The following is a 17,694-nucleotide window of genomic DNA, read 5'->3' on the forward strand; positions in this document are numbered from 1 at the left end:
GTTCGAACTCTACAAGCACATACCCATCACCAGACACTCATTGGCGACGGTAAATCCAAGTTTCCGACCACCACAGGTATGTCGGTACCGGCGTCGCTTATATGAAACCCTCAGGTTTAAATTTTGTGGCTTACACAGTGATATAACAGGCTGACGATGAACACATCCACTAAAATTGAATTATGAAATGTTTTTTTTTAAAATTAAGTCCTATATGAAGGAGGAAATTACAAATAAACTCCTATAGATAGGAGGAAATTAAAACTGATGTCAAGAGGGCTCGAACTCGGCACCTCATACAATAATGTCTAAGCTTCTTGCCGCTAGGACAAAGGCTCTGGACAAATTGAATTATGAAATGTATGTCATCGATTATTGCTGAGATCTAAAGTGAATTTGTTGGTTCTATTTCATTATATATAAGGATTTGCTGAGCTTTATTTGACACATACTACCCAGTAGATCGAGTATCATTTCCCCAGGTATGAATTCCTCACCCTTCTTTGATGGTCAACTATGATTGATACAATCCCTTTGTGATGCTCAGAAAATATTCACTCCCCCCATGTTTTTCATCCTCATTTCATACCCTTTTACGAAAATGCCTTTGATATTCACCCTTGTAATTGTTGATTTGTACATTTTTGGTGGTGAGCATGTCCTGTAGACTCGTCACAGAAGTTGGTTGTAGGTTGCCCCTACTGTGCATGATGATGTTTTTGATATGGCTGTGTGTTTGATTGCGGTGTTGATTTTCCTAATTTGTGATGATCTTTTGGTGCTGACCATAACCATTTGGCTGTCGAATAATATATTCTTTTTTTTGGAAAGTGGGACGAATGGAAACACATATCAAAGTACACCATACCCGGATCATCGAATAACTGAAGTGGAGGTCCGTTGTCGATGATGCTGACAATGAAGAGCCCATCGCTTTGATATGCGAACATGAGCTCGTCACCCGGTTGGAACTCGGCATGCAGGACAAAACTTTCCCACCCTCGACCGAAACACCAGGTGATTCCTCCAAACAAAGGTTGAAGAACCAATGTGCTTGGTTCGGAAGGGCTACCCGACAGAAGATCGGGACAATGACGCCGTAAACCGAGTCCCATGAAGCTGGCAGCGGCTGCGTTGTGGAATAAAAACACGAGTTCAATGTACATTGGGCAATACATAGAATTTGAACTCGTTTGATGAATCGGGAGTGCATACCATGCGCATACGGTTGATGGGGCCGTAGAATGTAGTCACAAAGGAGGGTGGCAGCACAGGAACCCCGTTGATAGTACTGCAACAAACATTTTAGGAAAAAAAATATGAGTATAACCATACACATTATTCGCTTAAATGAAGTAAAAATACAAGTATCTCACTTCAGAAAGTCGCGAGCTACTCCTCCTGCCATGGTTGGAGCGATTGATGCTGTCGAGGGGGGTATGAATAACAAATTTACGAAGCTTTTTTGTGGAGAGAAGGTGTGAAGAAACCTGCTCCTACCATCCCCTTATTTATAGAAAAAAATTTGGCCTACTGTATTCACTAGGATACCAAACAAGTGGGTGGGTATTAATGGATGCAGATATGTGTCCACATCAACATAAATGATATGCATAAGTGATAACCTACATATGAGGTGTATATATGTGATGCATTTTTTATTCGCACTATAAATACCTGCAAGTATACATAGTAGGAATAGTATAGCTAAAGGTTAGTACCGGATATTGATTCCTTATTCAACTCCTTGCCAATGAAACACTCTAACTTTTAAGCTCTAGAAATATTTGGCAAAGAGAAGATCTATTTTTGATGAAGCTTTGAGGGCTATTTATAGGGGGGAAATCGCCCCTCATCATATAAGGAAAAGGGTTGCAAAATATGGTAAATCTTGATGAGAAAGTAGGGCAAATTCTGCTCGCCGCTATTTCCCAGCAGGCCGCTGCACCTTGGCCAGCCGTCGCTGTGGGTTGGTCCGAGGCTTCTGTCTCTTGGCTGGCGGGCCGCTTCACTTGCTTTAGCGATCGCTAGCCATCATCCCGTAACTCTCTGGACTCTCGGTAGCGGTCACCACGCATCTTCTAGCGGCCGCTCGGCGTGTCTTGACTTCAGGCACAACTTTCCCGGAGCGAGCCGCTATTGGCTTAGCGGTCGTTGGGCACCAGCGGTCGTCAACAGTGTTGCAGCGAACCGCTGGACATGCAGAACAGCTCCAGATTTCCAACTTCGCGTTTTAACTCCCTTTTTAGGCTCAAATATGCACATTTCTCACAAAACATGTCAAAATACCAAAATAGATAAAAATATGCAAATAATGGACATGTAATGCAACTTTGACATTGAAAACGGACCAAAAGATGGCCTTAAAACCGTGCAAAATCCGAGCGTATCAATACGTGAGTATAATTATGCACATAAGATATTCATTACAACACAAGTAAGTGTGGTGCTGCTCACTAATTCACCAATGCAAATCCTCTACACGATATGATGTAATAAATAAGAGTACAGAGCGAGATTTTGTAAAATCAGGATGATTGGATGGCCAACCTCCCATCTTAAACACATTGAATTATAACCTGCATATGGGGGTAGTTTTGCCACGAGGGGGGGGGGGGGGGGGTTGAGGACGACGGAGTCAAATCTATATGGTTGTTGAATTATAACCTGCATATGGGGGTAGTTCTGGCTCCTTGACAAGAATGTGTAGCGCCATGGAACCGGGCTTCTGCGGTAGAAGAGGGATATCGTCAAGCATCTTGCTGATCTCAACTCGCTTCGTACTCAAATCGAAGTCGTAGCCGATTCGAGAGGATAAAGTCTGAAGGCGATCACTAGTATCCTCATGTATCTTCGTCATCACATCCGTCATAGACTCCAACACATCCTCCGGCTTCCTCTTGCGGCTGTTCTTCTTCATAGAGCTTGGCTCCTAACACTTTTCGTGTCACTGTCAACTAGCAGCACATCAGTTGTAGCTTCAAAGTTGAGGGTCTTGTCGATCTGATCACCTGTGAAGAAGTCCTCAACTGTGTACGGAGCCATATTTGGTTGTGATTCGTCTGCCACAGATATGTCATTGCCGTTCAGCAGCTCATCAGCCTGGGTCAAATCCTCTGCCCGTACAACGTTGCCTCGATCCTTCCCGAATATAGACTTCCAGCCCTCCCAGTATGGCCACGACTTGTTGTGCATAGTTTTCACACTGCTATCGGCCTATGATATCAAAAAATGGGAGCACTATGTGTCACAAAAAATACGTCACATGTTTGGGCATAAAGCATAACTTAAAACGCATCTTGACAATTTGGGCCTATTGCTCGTCGTTGCATTCAATTTTGTAGTCGTTGTTCGAGTTAAACCCAACCCCGCTACGATCAAGTACGAGAGACAGAGCTCCGTACTCACGCTTCCACATTGTGATCTTGGAGTTGATGTGTGGACACACCTTTAGCTGTGTATCTGGAATCTTGCGTTTCATAACCTTATACTCCCTAGTGGCGTAGCCATTGCGGAATTCGTTATCAGATTTCCACCCTCCCGCGACTAGATCATGGAGCGCCACCAACAAAGCCTCTTCCTCGCGTTTAGTCCATGAACGGCGCGTTTGGTCGCCCTTCACCTTGTCGGCCTGTCTAGCACTTGCAACACCTGAAAAAGAAGTACATCATATATGGAGTGTACGCATACGAGCGACAGATGAGGAGTTTTGAAAGAGATACAACGATACCAGACAGACTTCCCTCGTATGTGAGCTTTCGCTTTCCGTTCGAAGCCACTTCACTCGGAGGATGCTGTTGAGAGTGGATTTGCGATGAAAAGAAAGTATGGAGCACGTGCTTATATGCTGAGAAGGCGGAGAAGATGGTGCCAAACTGGGAATATGTCCGCTCCAATCTGCAGGTATGTAAGGACGATGGAGGGTGAGGGAGACCTTTCATTCGAAAAAGTAGGGACATATTTGTCATCACAGTATTTAATATAATGTTGAATAGAATGTCTAAGGCCTACCAAATGATAGATTAAGTCACAAAACCTCTTCTACCAAACGCCAATATACGAACGATTAGCTATTTATAATCACTGGAAAAAGGTGTATCTCTAAACTTATTAAAACCTCATTAGTTGAACCAATCACACCCTTGGGGTGATATGAGATATATATGTTGATCGTGAAATATTTCTTTGAATAGTCAATGGCCTCAATTGATGTATTAATCCATTTATCACTCTAACCTTAAAATTCTACATTCTTTATCAAAATGATCTAAAATCATAACAATATTGTTGAATACAAACCCAATCCATATTGGGAGTATGAGGGAAGTTGAGGATATATAATTCATGTTCAACCCCAATTAGTTTGAGGCTTTTCGAAAGTGACCTAAAAACAAATCCGTGCGGACTTGACACAAAACAGACAATATCAAACAACTATTGTAGTCGACAATCTGAAAAAATATTTAATTAAACTTCAAATTATCGACTTTGTATCAATAAAATATACTATATCATGTTTCATTTTTAGCTGCAAAATCTTGGCGTAACTCTAATTATATAATTCTCTTTAATATAATATTATAAAATAATATTTTTTTTGTCATGTCATCTAAAAAATTTAATGTACATAGTGACATCTGACCAGCTAAATCAGAAAAATTTCGTGGTCAGAAATTGAATGCATGATATTTGTGACATAAAGTTATCGTTTGAAGTTTGATTAACTATTCTTTATAATTCGGACATATTTTAGAAAGTATATATAGTTTAAATTTTAAAATGATATTTACCCATAATCATGAATATAAACCATAACCACACCATCTTTGCTATTAACTCCCCCCATTTGCAACTTCACTCATTGTAATCTTACCGTCTCCATAATCAAGCAAATTATCTTTGAATTCCTCTTCATTGTCATCCTTGTTTGCAGTGGCGGATCTAGGGGGGCAGGAGGGGGCGGTCGCCCCCTCCGTGCGACTATTTTTCCCTTATCGGGATGTAAATTTACCATGTCCGCCCCCTCCGTTTGCCTCCGGCGTCGCCCCGAACAACAAAAAAAATAGCCATGTCCGCACTAAACCAAGCTAATACTATATATTCCGCCCCCTCCATTTTCGGATCCTGGATCCGCCACTGCTTGTTTGGTTAAGCATCAGATGCTGCGGCAAAGCCCCATTCTCATATATAAATAGAGATGTCAATTCAACCGAAACAAATAGTAGATTCACCCGAATAGTCCGATGATTTTATAGGGTTAAGGTTGAAATTTATAAATCGGAACCCTATTGACATCCTTATATATAAATCAGAACCTTAAGGCCTAGGATCTTAACGGTAAGAGTTTTAAGGTCTTTACAAATTATCATGAAAATATAATTAAGAATTTAAAAAATTGTCTCCTTTCAATTCGAATTTATCATTTGTTTCCCTTATTAAGGAAAATTTCACATTTTTACTCTAATTAATAGTAATAATATCAGGTGACATTAATACGATAATATTTTATTGAATATGTTTTTTGTATATAAAATTGATGGAAAAGAGGTACGTAAGCGATTTTGAAAGGAAGATACTCATCTTTTTTTTTCTTCTAATAAGTAGATAATTAAAGAGAACCCTTTTTTAAAGAGAAAAGAAATACAGACTTATTTTTTTAACTTAAAAATGTAATCAAAGAGAACAAATTTCAAAGAGAGAGAAAAAATATTAGTTGGCCTAGTTGATGGGGTACGTACTAAACAAGCCCAATAGCAGTGACGGCCCATCAGCCCAAAGCCCAAGGAAGAGTATCAGTTCGGCATTACCAAAGAGTTCGGCCCCAGCCTACAGCTCGGTAAAAGCCGACCAATCAAGCTCTACTCTCAGATCGGCAAAAGCTGCTCGGCAATAGTTCAGCAGTTCGGTCTCAGTATTCGACCGAACTGGGAGATAGTGGACTCATGCAGAACCTCCACGACCTCCACTACACGATCTATTTACTGGTGTCAACTCATGCAGGATCTCATGCAGGATAGCGGACCAAACAAAGAGATAGTGGACCCATGCAGGATCTCATGACCTCCACGACATCCACAACCTAGTTAGTGGTGATGTAAGCCACGACCTAGTTAGTGGTGATGCAAGCCACGATCTTAGTTCAATGTATAAATAGAACTTAGATCAGATAGACTAGAAAAAAAGAAAACTCTCTAGACGAAAAAGATCATATAGCAAGTCTGTATTTGTAAGCTGTAAACCAGATCAAGCAATACAATCTTGCCCTCCGTTCTTCCCGTGGACGTAGATTTACCTCAGTAAATCGAACCACGTAATTCCTTGTGTCGTGATCTATATTTTCTTTTACCCGCATTTGTTACCATCAAAAATTCGCCCAATCATCACTGGCGCCGTCTGTGGGAAACAGAGAACCAAATTTGTGATAAAGCGAATTTTTGACCCTTTTTCCACCCCAAAAGAAAAAAAAAAAAAAATGCATACCAGATCACGTAACACCCATAATACCGTTCGTGATAACCATGAGGAAGCTAGTCCAGCCCACAGGTCTGGAAAACAGCCTCGGGAGAAATCTACTTCCAGTTCTCACGGAGAAGGAACAAGCCGCTCAAAGACTCATCGCACCGAGTCTTCCCAGCAGCCCGATTTGAACGAGGCTGTCAAGTTGTTTTTGGCCGAGAAGCAGGAAGAGTTCTTAATTTTCCTGCAAAAGGGCCAAAAGCCGGAGACGAAAACGGTGGATTCTCCCTCCTCATCCAGACATGAAAGTCACTACCGCAGTAGTGTCGTGTCTTCCAGGAAGAAGAATCCTCAACCCCGACATGTTCCTGTTCCTCCTCGGTACCGGAATCACAGGAGAACTCCATCTCCTCCATACCGAAGAGATGTCGGGTTCGCCATGTACGGAGCATTGAAGACTCCGTTTTCGGACGATATCACCCGAACTCCCTTGCCACAGAACTACCGAACTCCGTCGATGACTTATGACGGGTTAGTGAATCCTCATGACTTCCTGGGACGCTATCAGTATAACATGGCGAACCAGGGTCTCAATGAGGTCCATATGTGCAAGCTGTTTCCCGAGCTGCTTATCGGGAACGCAAGAAGGTGGTTCGATAGCCTCCCCCAAGGCAGCATTAGATCTTACCGAGATCTAATGGATGCTTTCCACAGGAGGTTCTTTCAGAAAGCGGAAGCCCGAATCACTTCGGCTCAGCTGCTTTCTATACGTCAAGGTCGCGACGAAAAGATCAGCGACTTTATGACGAGATTCCACAAGGAATGCCTACAAGTAGATGATCTCAATGATCTACTTGTCATTTCGGCATTCCAAAATGGAATCCTGCCCGGAGCTCTCTACAGAAAGCTCGTGGAATGCAGTCCGCAAACAGCTCAAGAGATGTGGGACATTGCGGACCAGTTCTCCCGTGCCGATGAGGCAGACCGTCGCAAACGGTCTTTAGACAGCTCATCCCGAGGAGACAGGAGGAAGCCCGATCATAGCGATCAGGGACATCCTCGCCGAACTCCTTTTGGCGATCAGGGACATCCTCGCCGAACTCCTTTTGAAAGGATTCAAAGGATTCCGGTGCAAGACCGATTGGGGCCACGTCTCAATCCTGAGAAGCCGCCCGCTCAGTTCGTACCATTGAACAAGTCGAGAGCGGAAATTTTCGAACTGCATTCCGATATGTTCGAAAAACCAAAGCGGATGACGAAATCGGCCGCGCGTCGACCTCAGGATCAATATTGCTCCTTCCATCAAGACCACGGTCACGATACCGAGGAGTGCCGACATTTGGCTGCAGGTATTGATGCTCTTGTGAAAGCAGGGACGTTAAAAAAATACCAAAGCAAGCAGCCGAAAAAGAACAAAAAGCAGAGAGGTGCGAACTGCGCTCCTCAGGATCTGAAAAGCAACAGGACCCCGAAGACGATGACGAGCTGCAATATGATGGAGTAATCCTGACTATTGATGCTCTCCCCGCCGGGAAGACTAAATCGTCCCTGAAGTCAGAGCGCAGAGGCTTCAATCGAGAGGAGCCAACGCATAAAAGGCTGAAGCAGGACGAAGTGATTACATTTTCAGATGCAGATCCCGTCCCGGCCATCTCTCCTCATCAAGACGCTATTGTCATCCAAGCCGGAGTGGCAAACAAACTGATCCACAGAGTGTTTGTGGATACCGGAGCGTCAGTCAGCATTCTTTTTAAAGAATGTTTCGATAAACTAGAAGTGGATCCAGCTCGGCTCAGTCCGGCTCCACTTCCTCTGAAAAGTTTCGCCCAGGAGGACACCCGCCCTGAAGGTATTATCAGCCTTCCGATCACGGTGGGAAAAGCGCCTACAAGCTCCAGTACGATGATCGAGTTCTTTGTGGTAAAAGCTCGGTCCCCGTACAACATCATCTTGGGAAGAGACTGACTCAACGCAGTTCGGGCCGTTTGCTCTACTTATCACCTCACCATCAAGATTCCCACTAAAGGTGGGATAGCGGTCATCCGAGGTGATCAAAAGAGAGCAAAAGAGTGTCTGCAGATTGCGCTTAAAAGTGCCGAGCAATCAGATCGGCATCATCAAGCATAGCAATCACAGCAGCCGGAGTCAGAGGCAAGCGAAATGACCGAAGTCACACCAGAGTCGAACTCAATGACCGTTCAGTTATACGAAGATGATCCCTCCAGAACGGTCAAGATCGGTTTCGCGGGAACGCCTCTACTCCGGGAAAAGACCATCCAGCTCCTCAAGGAGTACAAAGATGTCTTTGCATGGTCTCCGTTGGACATGACCGGAGCGCCCCCTGAGGTAATCACTCATCGGTTAAATATTGATCCTTCAGTCCGGCCTATAAAACAGAAGCAAAGACTCTTTGCGGCAGAAAGAAATCAAGTCATCCATGACGAAGTCCGCCAATTATTGAAAGCGGATGTATTATTCGAGGTGAAATATCCTTCTTGGGTGGCCAATCCTGTGATGATCAAGAAAAAAGAAGGAGGATGGCGGATGTGCATAGATTTTACCGATCTAAACAAGCACTGTCCTAAAGATTGCTATCCCCTTCCGAACATAGATAAAAAAGTAGAAGCTTTGATCGGCTTCGAAATTTTCTGTTTTCTTGATTTATACAAAGGCTACCACCAAGTTTTAATGGATGAGAATGATGCTTCAAAAACGGCTTTCATTACTGACTTCGGCATCTTTGCTTATAAAAAGATGTCATTCGGTTTAAAGAATGCCGGAGCCACATATCAAAGGATGGTAGATAAGCTTTTTCGGCATTTGATCGGAAAAGAGGTTGAAGTGTATGTTGACGACATAGTCGTCAAAAGCAGAAACACTTCGGAGTACGAAGACAACCTCAAATCCACCCTCGACGTGCTCAAAAAAGCCAACCTCAAACTCAATCCCCAAAAATGTACCTTTTTGGTAGATTCGGGAAAGTTTCTGGGTTGTTGGGTTTCAAAGGACGGACTCAAGGCAAATCCCTCAAAAGTTCAAGTTGTTCAGAACATGGCGATGCCGAAGTCCATACATGATGTGCAAAGGCTAACTGGATGTCTAGCCGCACTGAATAGATTCCTTTCCCAAGCAGCCGAAAAGCAACTGCCGTTCTTCAAAGTGTTGAAAAAGGCACCAAAGTTTGAGTGGGGAGCCGAGCAGAAAAAGGCTTTTGACGAGCTCAAAAGTTATTTAGCCAAGCTTCCAATTCTCTCTGCTCCAACAGATGCCGAAGTGATATTCTTATACTTAGCGGCATCAGATCAAACCATTAGCGCGGTGCTTGTACGAGAAGAAGGCCTAAAGCAGCTTCCCATCTACTTTACAAGCCGAGCATTAAGAGGTCCAGAAACAAGGTATCAACCTCTGGAAAAAATTGCTCTGGCGTTAGTAAATGCAGCAAGGAGACTGCGGCCATACTTCTATGCTCACAAGGTATGCGTCTTAACCGATCTGCCACTTCGGCAAGTTTTGACCAAGCCAGAAGCATCAGGCAGAATCGCCAAATGGGCCATAGAGTTGGGAGAACACTCAATCGAATACCTACCTCGGAAAGCCATCAAGGGACAAGCCTTGGCAGATTTTCTTACAGAGGCAAAGTTCGATCAAGTAATCCCTGTCATTGCCGAACAGAAAAATTCTGCCAATACCGAACTAGCACAGCCCCTGGAATCCAAAGTAGAGCCGCCGGATTGCTGGAGCGGATTCGTAGATGGAGCTTCGAATAAAACGGGAAGTGGAGCTGGTATTCTACTTATCGCTCCCGACGGACACGAGGTAACTTATTCACTTCGGTTCTTATTCCCAACTACTAATAACGAAGCCGAATACGAAGCCCTCCTTGCCGGACTTCACTTAGCGCAAAGTCTATTTGTCAAATCTCTCAAAATCCATTGTGATTCACAAGTCATAGTGAATCACATGCTGGGTACAAGTGAAGCCCGAGATGAGAGGATGAAAAAATACTTGGACAAAGCGCAAAGCATTAGCCGAAGTTTCTCTTATTTTCGGATAATCCGCATTCCCAGAGCGGAAAACAGCCGAGCAGATACTTTAAGTAAGTTGGCCTCATATCCGAGCTCAAAGGTGGAGGAATTACTACACCGAAGCATTGATGAAGCTGAGGTACATTCAGTAACCAGCTCGCCAAACTGGATGACGCCGATCTTACAGTATCTAGATCAAGGACAACTGCCCGAAGATAAGAGAGAAGCTCGGAAAATCACATGCCGAGCACTTCGGTATGAACTTCATGAAGGAGTCCTATACAGAAAGTCCTACCTTCAACCGTTATTGCGATGTGTAGGACCAGAAGAGACGGACTACATCCTTAGAGAAGTTCATGAAGGATCTTGCGGTAGCCACATCGGAGCTAGAGCTTTAGCTAAAAAAGTTCTGAGATGGGGATATTATTGGCCAACTTTGGTACAAGAAGCAGTGCAGCTCGTCAAGACATGTACGAAGTGCCAAATCCATGCAAATGTCCCAAGGATGCCGCAGACCGATCTATGTGCTATGCAAAGCCCTTGGCCTTTTATGCAATGGGGCATAGACATAGTAGGACCACTACCACAAGCTCCTCGGCAAATGAAATTCCTTATCGTTGCCGTGGATTACTTCACGAAGTGGGTGGAGGCTGAACCATTAGCTACGATAACGAGCTCGAAGGCATTGAATTTCGTCTGGAAGAACATAGTGTGCCGATTTGGCATACCCCACATCCTCATTTCGGATAATGGGACTCAGTTCACCGACAAGACATTCAAGAATTGGTGCCAAGAGCTGAATATTCAACAGCGGTTCACTTCGGTCTCCCACCCACAAGCAAACGGACAAACGGAGGTAACAAACCGTATCATAGTGAAAGGGATAAAAGCTCGGTTAGAACAAGCCAAAGGACAATGGGTAGAAAATCTCCCTCAAGTCCTATGGTCCTACCGAACTACACCCAAAACCTCCAACGGTGAAACTCCGTACAGTCTGGTGTACGGCACTGAAGCCGTGATTCCGGTTGAGATCGGCGTACCCAGTCCCCGAACTCTAAATTTCTCCTCAGAAATGAATGATGACGGACTGAGAGCCGAACTAGATCTGGCCGAAGAAAGAAGAGAATTGGCCTGCATAAAAGCAGCCAAGTACAAGGAGCAAGTAGCCCGGTATTATAACCAAAGGGTGAAAAAGCTGCAATTTCAAGTGGGAGATCTCGTCTTGAGAAACAACGAAGTAAGCCGAGCAGAAAAGCTGGGCAAACTCGAACCCACATGGGAAGGTCCATATCGGGTGTCAGAAGTCCTCGGCAAAGGGTCTTACAAATTGACTCACGTGTCAGGAGAACAAGTACCCCGAACATGGCACATTTCCAACCTCAAGAAGTTCCATTTGTAAGAGACAGTCCGGTCAGTCAGTCTTGTGTCTGGTTCGGTCCTAGGGGTATGTGCTTTCTTTGTTTTTTACTTGTTTTTCGTCTTTTTATTTGTCTATGTGCGTTTTGTCTGTCTATGTGCGTGTCGTCTCTTACAAATGTTACTGAGGTATCTTGTTCTTCGAAGGCTGATCCCCTTTTTAGAACATGTATAAGCCAACGATTGTGAGTCCAAGCTTCTAAGGAGGATACAAGACCACAATTCAGCTTAAGAAACAAGCAGTTCGTCTGAAACGAACTGCAACAAAGGGAAAGTCCGATCCACGCGATAAAACTCGCCGAATTAGGACAAGGGAAAGTCCGATCCACGTGATAAAACTCGCCGAATTAGGACAAGGGAAAGTCCGATCCCCAAATTAGGACAAGGGAAAGTCCGATCCGAGCGATAAAACTCGCCAAATTAGGACACAAGCTTAGTCCGGTCAAAGAAATTTACTTCATAAGACCAAAGACGAGTCCGGTCAAAGAAGTTTACTTCATAAGACCAAAGACGAGTCCGGTCAAAGAAGTTTACTTCATAAGACCAAAGACGAGTCCGGTCAAAGAAGTTTATTTCATAAGACCGAGGACCAAGTCCGGTCAAAGAAGTTTACTTCATAAGACCAAAGACGAAGTCCGGTCAAAGAAGTTTACTTCATAAGACCGAGGACGAGCACGATGAAATTTTTTCGCTGAGCTGTAAATACGCAGTGATAGAAGCGAAATGAAGATTTCATTTATTAAAACTTGTTCGGCATACAACTCCGCTGCCCTACGAGAAGGCGTTACGCTATTACAAAGGACTATTCTACTGTCCACGGTTGCTAAAGTTGAGCCACCTATTCAAAAAATCCTCGTGAAGCCGAGTTCGGGCGTTCCGGGCAGCTGAAGAATAAGCAGGTCGACGAGATGCTCTCATCGACCTACCGCCTCTTCCTTGAGTCCGGGAAGTTCTGGCACCTCGGCGGCGAAGAGTCTATTCACGAAGCATTTGTTGATCTTGCTCACTCATAATCACAGCTCCTCTACGAACTTCAGTCCGTCCTTGTCTTGACGTTTCCGGTTGCTCCTGAGTCCGTTCTCGTCTTGACGTTTCCGGTTGCTCCTGAGTTCGTTGCTGATTTGGAGTAGGATTTTGAGCAAGTGGATCAGAGGTTTGAGCTGGAGTGTGAGCATCTGTTGGCGGGAAATGCCTAAGGAATCTCTCGATTGAAGGACGCCGGGAAAGAACGATGTCGTACCGAGAAGCCCAGCGCCGCAATGATTTCACAACTTGTTGGCAAGCCGAGCTCTCCAGCGCATTGTTCCTCCGGAGTACATGAAGCTCCTCCCACAGTTCATCAACTTGATTCTGAACTTCAGATATGCTCATTCCCCCGCGTCCGCAGATGAAATCTTCATACGCAGTCCTCTCAGCGACGGCAGTATTCAGCTCGGCCTCCAGATCTTTCTTTTCGGACTCTAAGTCCTTATTGTCGGCCTCCAGCTTCACTAAACAAGCCAAGAGTTCGTCATTCTTCATCTGGTCAGCTATGGCTTTTTTCTCAGCTTCGTCTAAAGCGGAAGAGTACAGCCGCTTCCAGTGAAGTACCTCCAGCTCCTTAAGAGTTAAGAATACAAAGCAGCTATGTCAGTTCGGCATTTCAGTTTACTGAGCAGGTAGTAAACCACAACAGGAGTAAAAGAGAGTACGAAAAGCTATACGAAGACACAAGTGTAGAAAGAAGAATTTTTTCATTCATAAGAAAAAATTTTTTACACAAGGAGGGCTTCAAGGCCATTTTACAAGAAGGAAGAAACTAAACTAAGAGAAGGGAGACGAAATCATACTCCGCCAGCTTCGTCTCCGGCTCCTCGGTGAGGTTTAGCTTCCTTCTCCTTGTCTGCCTCAGCTTCAGCCTCGGCCTCCTTGCTCCCCCCAGCCTGCTCGGTGCCCCCATCACCGATCAGCAGCACCTCTTGCTCGGCCTGCCTGTCTCCGGTCTGCTTATCAAGCTGCTCGGTCTCACCCTCTCCGTGGAAAATTGGAGCGGGTGAAACTGGCCCTAAGGAGGCAAAGATAGCCTCCATATTCTCGTCCCGGTCAGCTCGGCAACTACGAACTCGGTCAGCAGAAAGCAGAACCGAGGACGAAGCAAGCTCCTCAAGGAGCGGCAGACTCTGGAGACGAGCTGCTATCTCTCGGCCGTACAGCGGCAGGACGACTTCGGGCCCCTGCTCGGCATTATCGGTCATCAGTTTCAGCAGATCACCGACAAAGGCCGAAAATTGATTGCTCAGAAAGAGTTTCTCCGCGAAAGCACGGAGAACCTCCCCTTGGGCAACCACGGCGGCAGCATCCCTCCGTTTCGTCTGCTCTCGCTGGATGACGAGCTAGTTCTTGGCAAACTGGGCTTCATCCTGGGCCGAGATCCTAGCAGCTCTGGCCTTCTCAAAGTCTGCCTTAGCCTGTTCGGCCTGGTGACGAGCAGCCGCCAACTTCCTCTGCATCTCAGCATAATCGTTGGACGCTTTGGAGAGTTCAACGGCGACGAGCTTGGAGAGCATATCGTTCCTCTGAAAATGGAAAAAGGAAAAAGTCAACCGAGGGGCCACAAAAATACGGGAAAAAAGCAAGGCCAGAAAATCAAGAAGAGAATTCACCTCGGCGAAGTCCGTGGGCCATAAAAAGGGCTCACAGGTATGTTCCGAAGGAGGCGCCAAGACCACGTCTTTCTCTGGCGCTCTTGGGGGTTTCTGAATCCTCCCCTTCCCCCTTGCCGAAGTCGACTCCGGCTTCTTTGGATCCGAAGAGGTCTTTTGCCTCTTCGGATTCTTCTCGGCATCAGACGCCGAGCTGGTGGTTTTCGGCCTCTCCGGTTCCTTAGATTCGGAGGATTTGCGACCGAGCTTGTTTAGCAAGTTCACTGCCAAAAAGCAAGAAAACAAGGTTAGTTTTCGTCGTCAAGGCAGTAATGCATAAAAAAGAAATCCTCACCCTCAGTCTCTTCGTCCGAAGACGAGGAGTCGAACACGAAGTCGCCCTTGACGAGCTCAGACTCCAGGTACTGCTTCCTAATCATAGGAATCTTATTGAGCTCGCCCTCGAGCTCGTCCAACGGTTCTAACCGAGGATGAGGAATCACGGACTTCGGCCCTCTCCAGGGAAAGCCCGGAGCCGCTGTCCTATTATAAAAAAAGAAACGATTTTGCCATTTCGGCCATTTGGTTTTACAAAAGGCTCTAAAGGGCTGTAAAGGGATCAGGTAAAACCAAGATCCCTTCCTCTTAAACTGGAAGAAATTAAGGATTGCCCTCAGAGACAGATCCTTATCTAGCCTACGCAGTTCGGCAGCAAAGGCCGATAAGTGCCTCCAAGAATTCGGAGTCACCTGACCTAAAGGGAGTTGGAAAAAATCAAGAAGCTCTACAAAAGGTGGGGGAAGAGGGAAACGAAGCCCGCATTCTAAGCAGGCTTCGTAAACGGTGGCGTAACCCTCCGGCGGCGAGTCAGCCCTATGAAGGTCGTCGGGAATCGCAACCTTCCCCCCAGGAAAAAAATATTTTTCGTGTAGGGATATCACAGTATCCTTACTCAAGATGCTGTGAAAATACTCTACGGTCTTCTCCCCGGATTCTTTCCGGATAGAAGACCCCTTATCCCCTTTCCTACCGCTACCTGACTCAGAAGAAGAAGAAGAAGACATAGTTCTTACTCTTTGAAAGTCTGAAGAAATTCTGAAGAAATTCTTGAAAGCGGAAGGAAATTTTTACGCAAAAGAAAGAGAATGCAGAAGAAGCAATAGCAAAAGTGTTCAAATGATGAAGAAAGGACGTATTTATCAGATTCGGAGAAGATTTCAAAATCATCGCACCGTTTCGAATCCCACCTTTTCAGGATTCAACGGCCGGATTTTACTGTCGCATTTAATGCAGTCACGCGCAAGGCACGTCCCCTAACGTCAGCCTCCCCCGTACCTTTATCCAGAATGCCGAAGTGACTCGCTTCGCCGAAGTGATTCACTTCGCTTTTCGGGGGGGGGTAGTGATGGGGTACGTACTAAACAAGCCCAATAGCAGTGACGGCCCATCAGCCCAAAGCCCAAGGAAGAGTATCAGTTCGGCATTACCAAAGAGTTCGGCCCCAGCCTACAGCTCGGTAAAAGCCGACCAATCAAGCTCTACTCTCAGATCGGCAAAAGCTGCTCGGCAATAGTTCAGCAGTTCGGTCTCAGTATTCGACCGAACTGGGAGATAGTGGACTCATGCAGAACCTCCACGACCTCCACTACACGATCTATTTAGTGGTGTCAACTCATGCAGGATCTCATGCAGGATAGCGGACCAAACAAAGAGATAGTGGACCCATGCAGGATCTCATGACCTCCACGACATCCACAACCTAGTTAGTGGTGATGTAAGCCACGACCTAGTTAGTGGTGATGCAAGCCACGATCTTAGTTCAATGTATAAATAGAACTTAGATCAGATAGACTAGAAAAAAGGAAAACTCTCTAGACGAAAAAGATCATATAGCAAGTCTGTATTTGTAAGCTGTAAACCAGATCAAGCAATACAATCTTGCCCTCCGTTCTTCCCATGGACGTAGATTTACCTCAGTAAATCGAACCACGTAATTCCTTGTGTCGTGATCTATATTTTCTTTTACCCGCATTTGTTACCATCAAAAATTCGCCCAATCATCACTAGTGGTTTTAAATTTGATGATCTTTAAATTTTTTTATTTACCTATAAAAAAATTTAATGTACATTTAATCAACAATATAATTGTAGAAAAATATATACACATGCCAAAAAAAACATCAACAACATCGTGGCTATTACTAAGTAGTACATCGCTGCTGTAATAATTGTTTTCTGATGGAGTATGCATAGTACTACTCTTTAAAAGCTTTTCAAAATACAATTACGTGCCGACAAGAAGTAATTAAGAACTTAGTTTGATTAGTAGAAATATAACTACGAGCTTATAAGCTATAAGGTGCTTAGGAATTAATATCACTTTAATTTTTGGGGGGTGATTATTGTTTGAGATTTTGTTTTTCCTTTATAAGCTACATGTAGTAACACTTGGACAATCACCATTATATAAAAAAAAGAAGACAATCAGTCAGAACAAATTAATATATTCCATCATTTTTTAAACAGATGCATATTTCTAATATTATCATTTTCATTATCATATCAAAAGTTTTACTTATGCCGATTTGCTCAAATATTAAGTAAAAGATCTTGTAACCTACAAAGATTTTATATGTATATATTAATGAAAACTATCATTTTCGCCCACTTTGATATCAGTTTAGGCACTCTTACACTCCAGCTTTGCGTCCCCATATTTTATGAAGAACTACAAAATAGGTTATTGAATTGGAGATCGGACAATACTTGGTTTCATTTATGTGATACTTAAAAAAAAATTGAAAAAGAAAAGGCTCAAGCATGAAGGGGAGGCGAGCCGAAAGCCGATACAGAGAAAGGAACAAAAACAAACCCGAACGAACTATCTAGTAGAGGGGGTAGCCACAATCTGAAGACAACTCTCCAATTCTTCCGATATAGCCGATTGCCCTCAAAGCATCATAGAGAGTGCAGTTATTACATTATAGATTCCAGTCTTATAGATTTAACAATTAAATAAAAGTCTGTTGTATTAAATCATTTTTTATTATTTTAGACTGTTTTCTAAAACTAGATTATTCTATTTTTAATAAGTTCTTTTTATGAGGCAAACCTCATTCTTTACTAACAGCACACCTATATTTTACTTTACTAATTTCTTATTAAAATTCGTAATA

The 17,694-nt window shown here is 44.2% G+C and overlaps 1 protein-coding gene across 4 annotated transcripts; it reads right to left on the reverse strand.

Annotated features, from left to right (window-relative positions):
* Nucleotides 1–227: 227 nt before the first annotated feature.
* Nucleotides 228–4,102, reverse strand: LOC121777397. Of its 4 annotated transcripts, none has more exons than XM_042174644.1 (6): nucleotides 3,731–3,990; nucleotides 3,449–3,651; nucleotides 3,012–3,216; nucleotides 1,377–2,932; nucleotides 1,216–1,291; nucleotides 228–1,129 (listed from the first exon to the last, which is right to left on the reverse strand). In XM_042174644.1, the coding sequence occupies exons 1-4, from the start codon at nucleotides 3,966–3,968 to the stop codon at nucleotides 2,844–2,846; spliced, it is 735 nt and encodes a 244-aa protein (XP_042030578.1). In that variant the 5' UTR covers nucleotides 3,969–3,990; the 3' UTR covers nucleotides 228–1,129; nucleotides 1,216–1,291; nucleotides 1,377–2,843. The 4 variants fall into 4 exon arrangements, 2 of the variants coding, with proteins under 2 accessions (XP_042030578.1, XP_042030577.1); XM_042174643.1 differs by having other exon boundaries at nucleotides 1,377–2,938; XR_006045479.1 differs by adding an exon at nucleotides 4,012–4,102 and having other exon boundaries at nucleotides 1,377–3,651; nucleotides 3,731–3,897.
* Nucleotides 4,103–17,694: the final 13,592 nt, after the last annotated feature.

This window comes from Salvia splendens, chromosome 18 (assembly GCF_004379255.2).
Source record: "Salvia splendens isolate huo1 chromosome 18, SspV2, whole genome shotgun sequence".
In the NCBI taxonomy this organism is placed as follows: domain Eukaryota; kingdom Viridiplantae; phylum Streptophyta; class Magnoliopsida; order Lamiales; family Lamiaceae; genus Salvia; species Salvia splendens.

What these genes read in the sequence shown, in the direction of transcription:
- LOC121777397 (XM_042174643.1), bottom strand. Translation starts at nt 3,968, where the DNA reads ATGACAAATATGTCCCTACTTTTTCGAATGAAAGGTCTCCCTCACCCT. An exon ending in ATACGAGGGAAGTCTGTCTG is followed by an intron (nt 3,652 to 3,730) that starts GTATCGTTGTAT and finishes CTTCTTTTTCAG; the next exon opens with GTGTTGCAAGTGCTAGACAG. An exon ending in TTCCAGATACACAGCTAAAG is followed by an intron (nt 3,217 to 3,448) that starts GTGTGTCCACAC and finishes TTGATATCATAG; the next exon opens with GCCGATAGCAGTGTGAAAAC.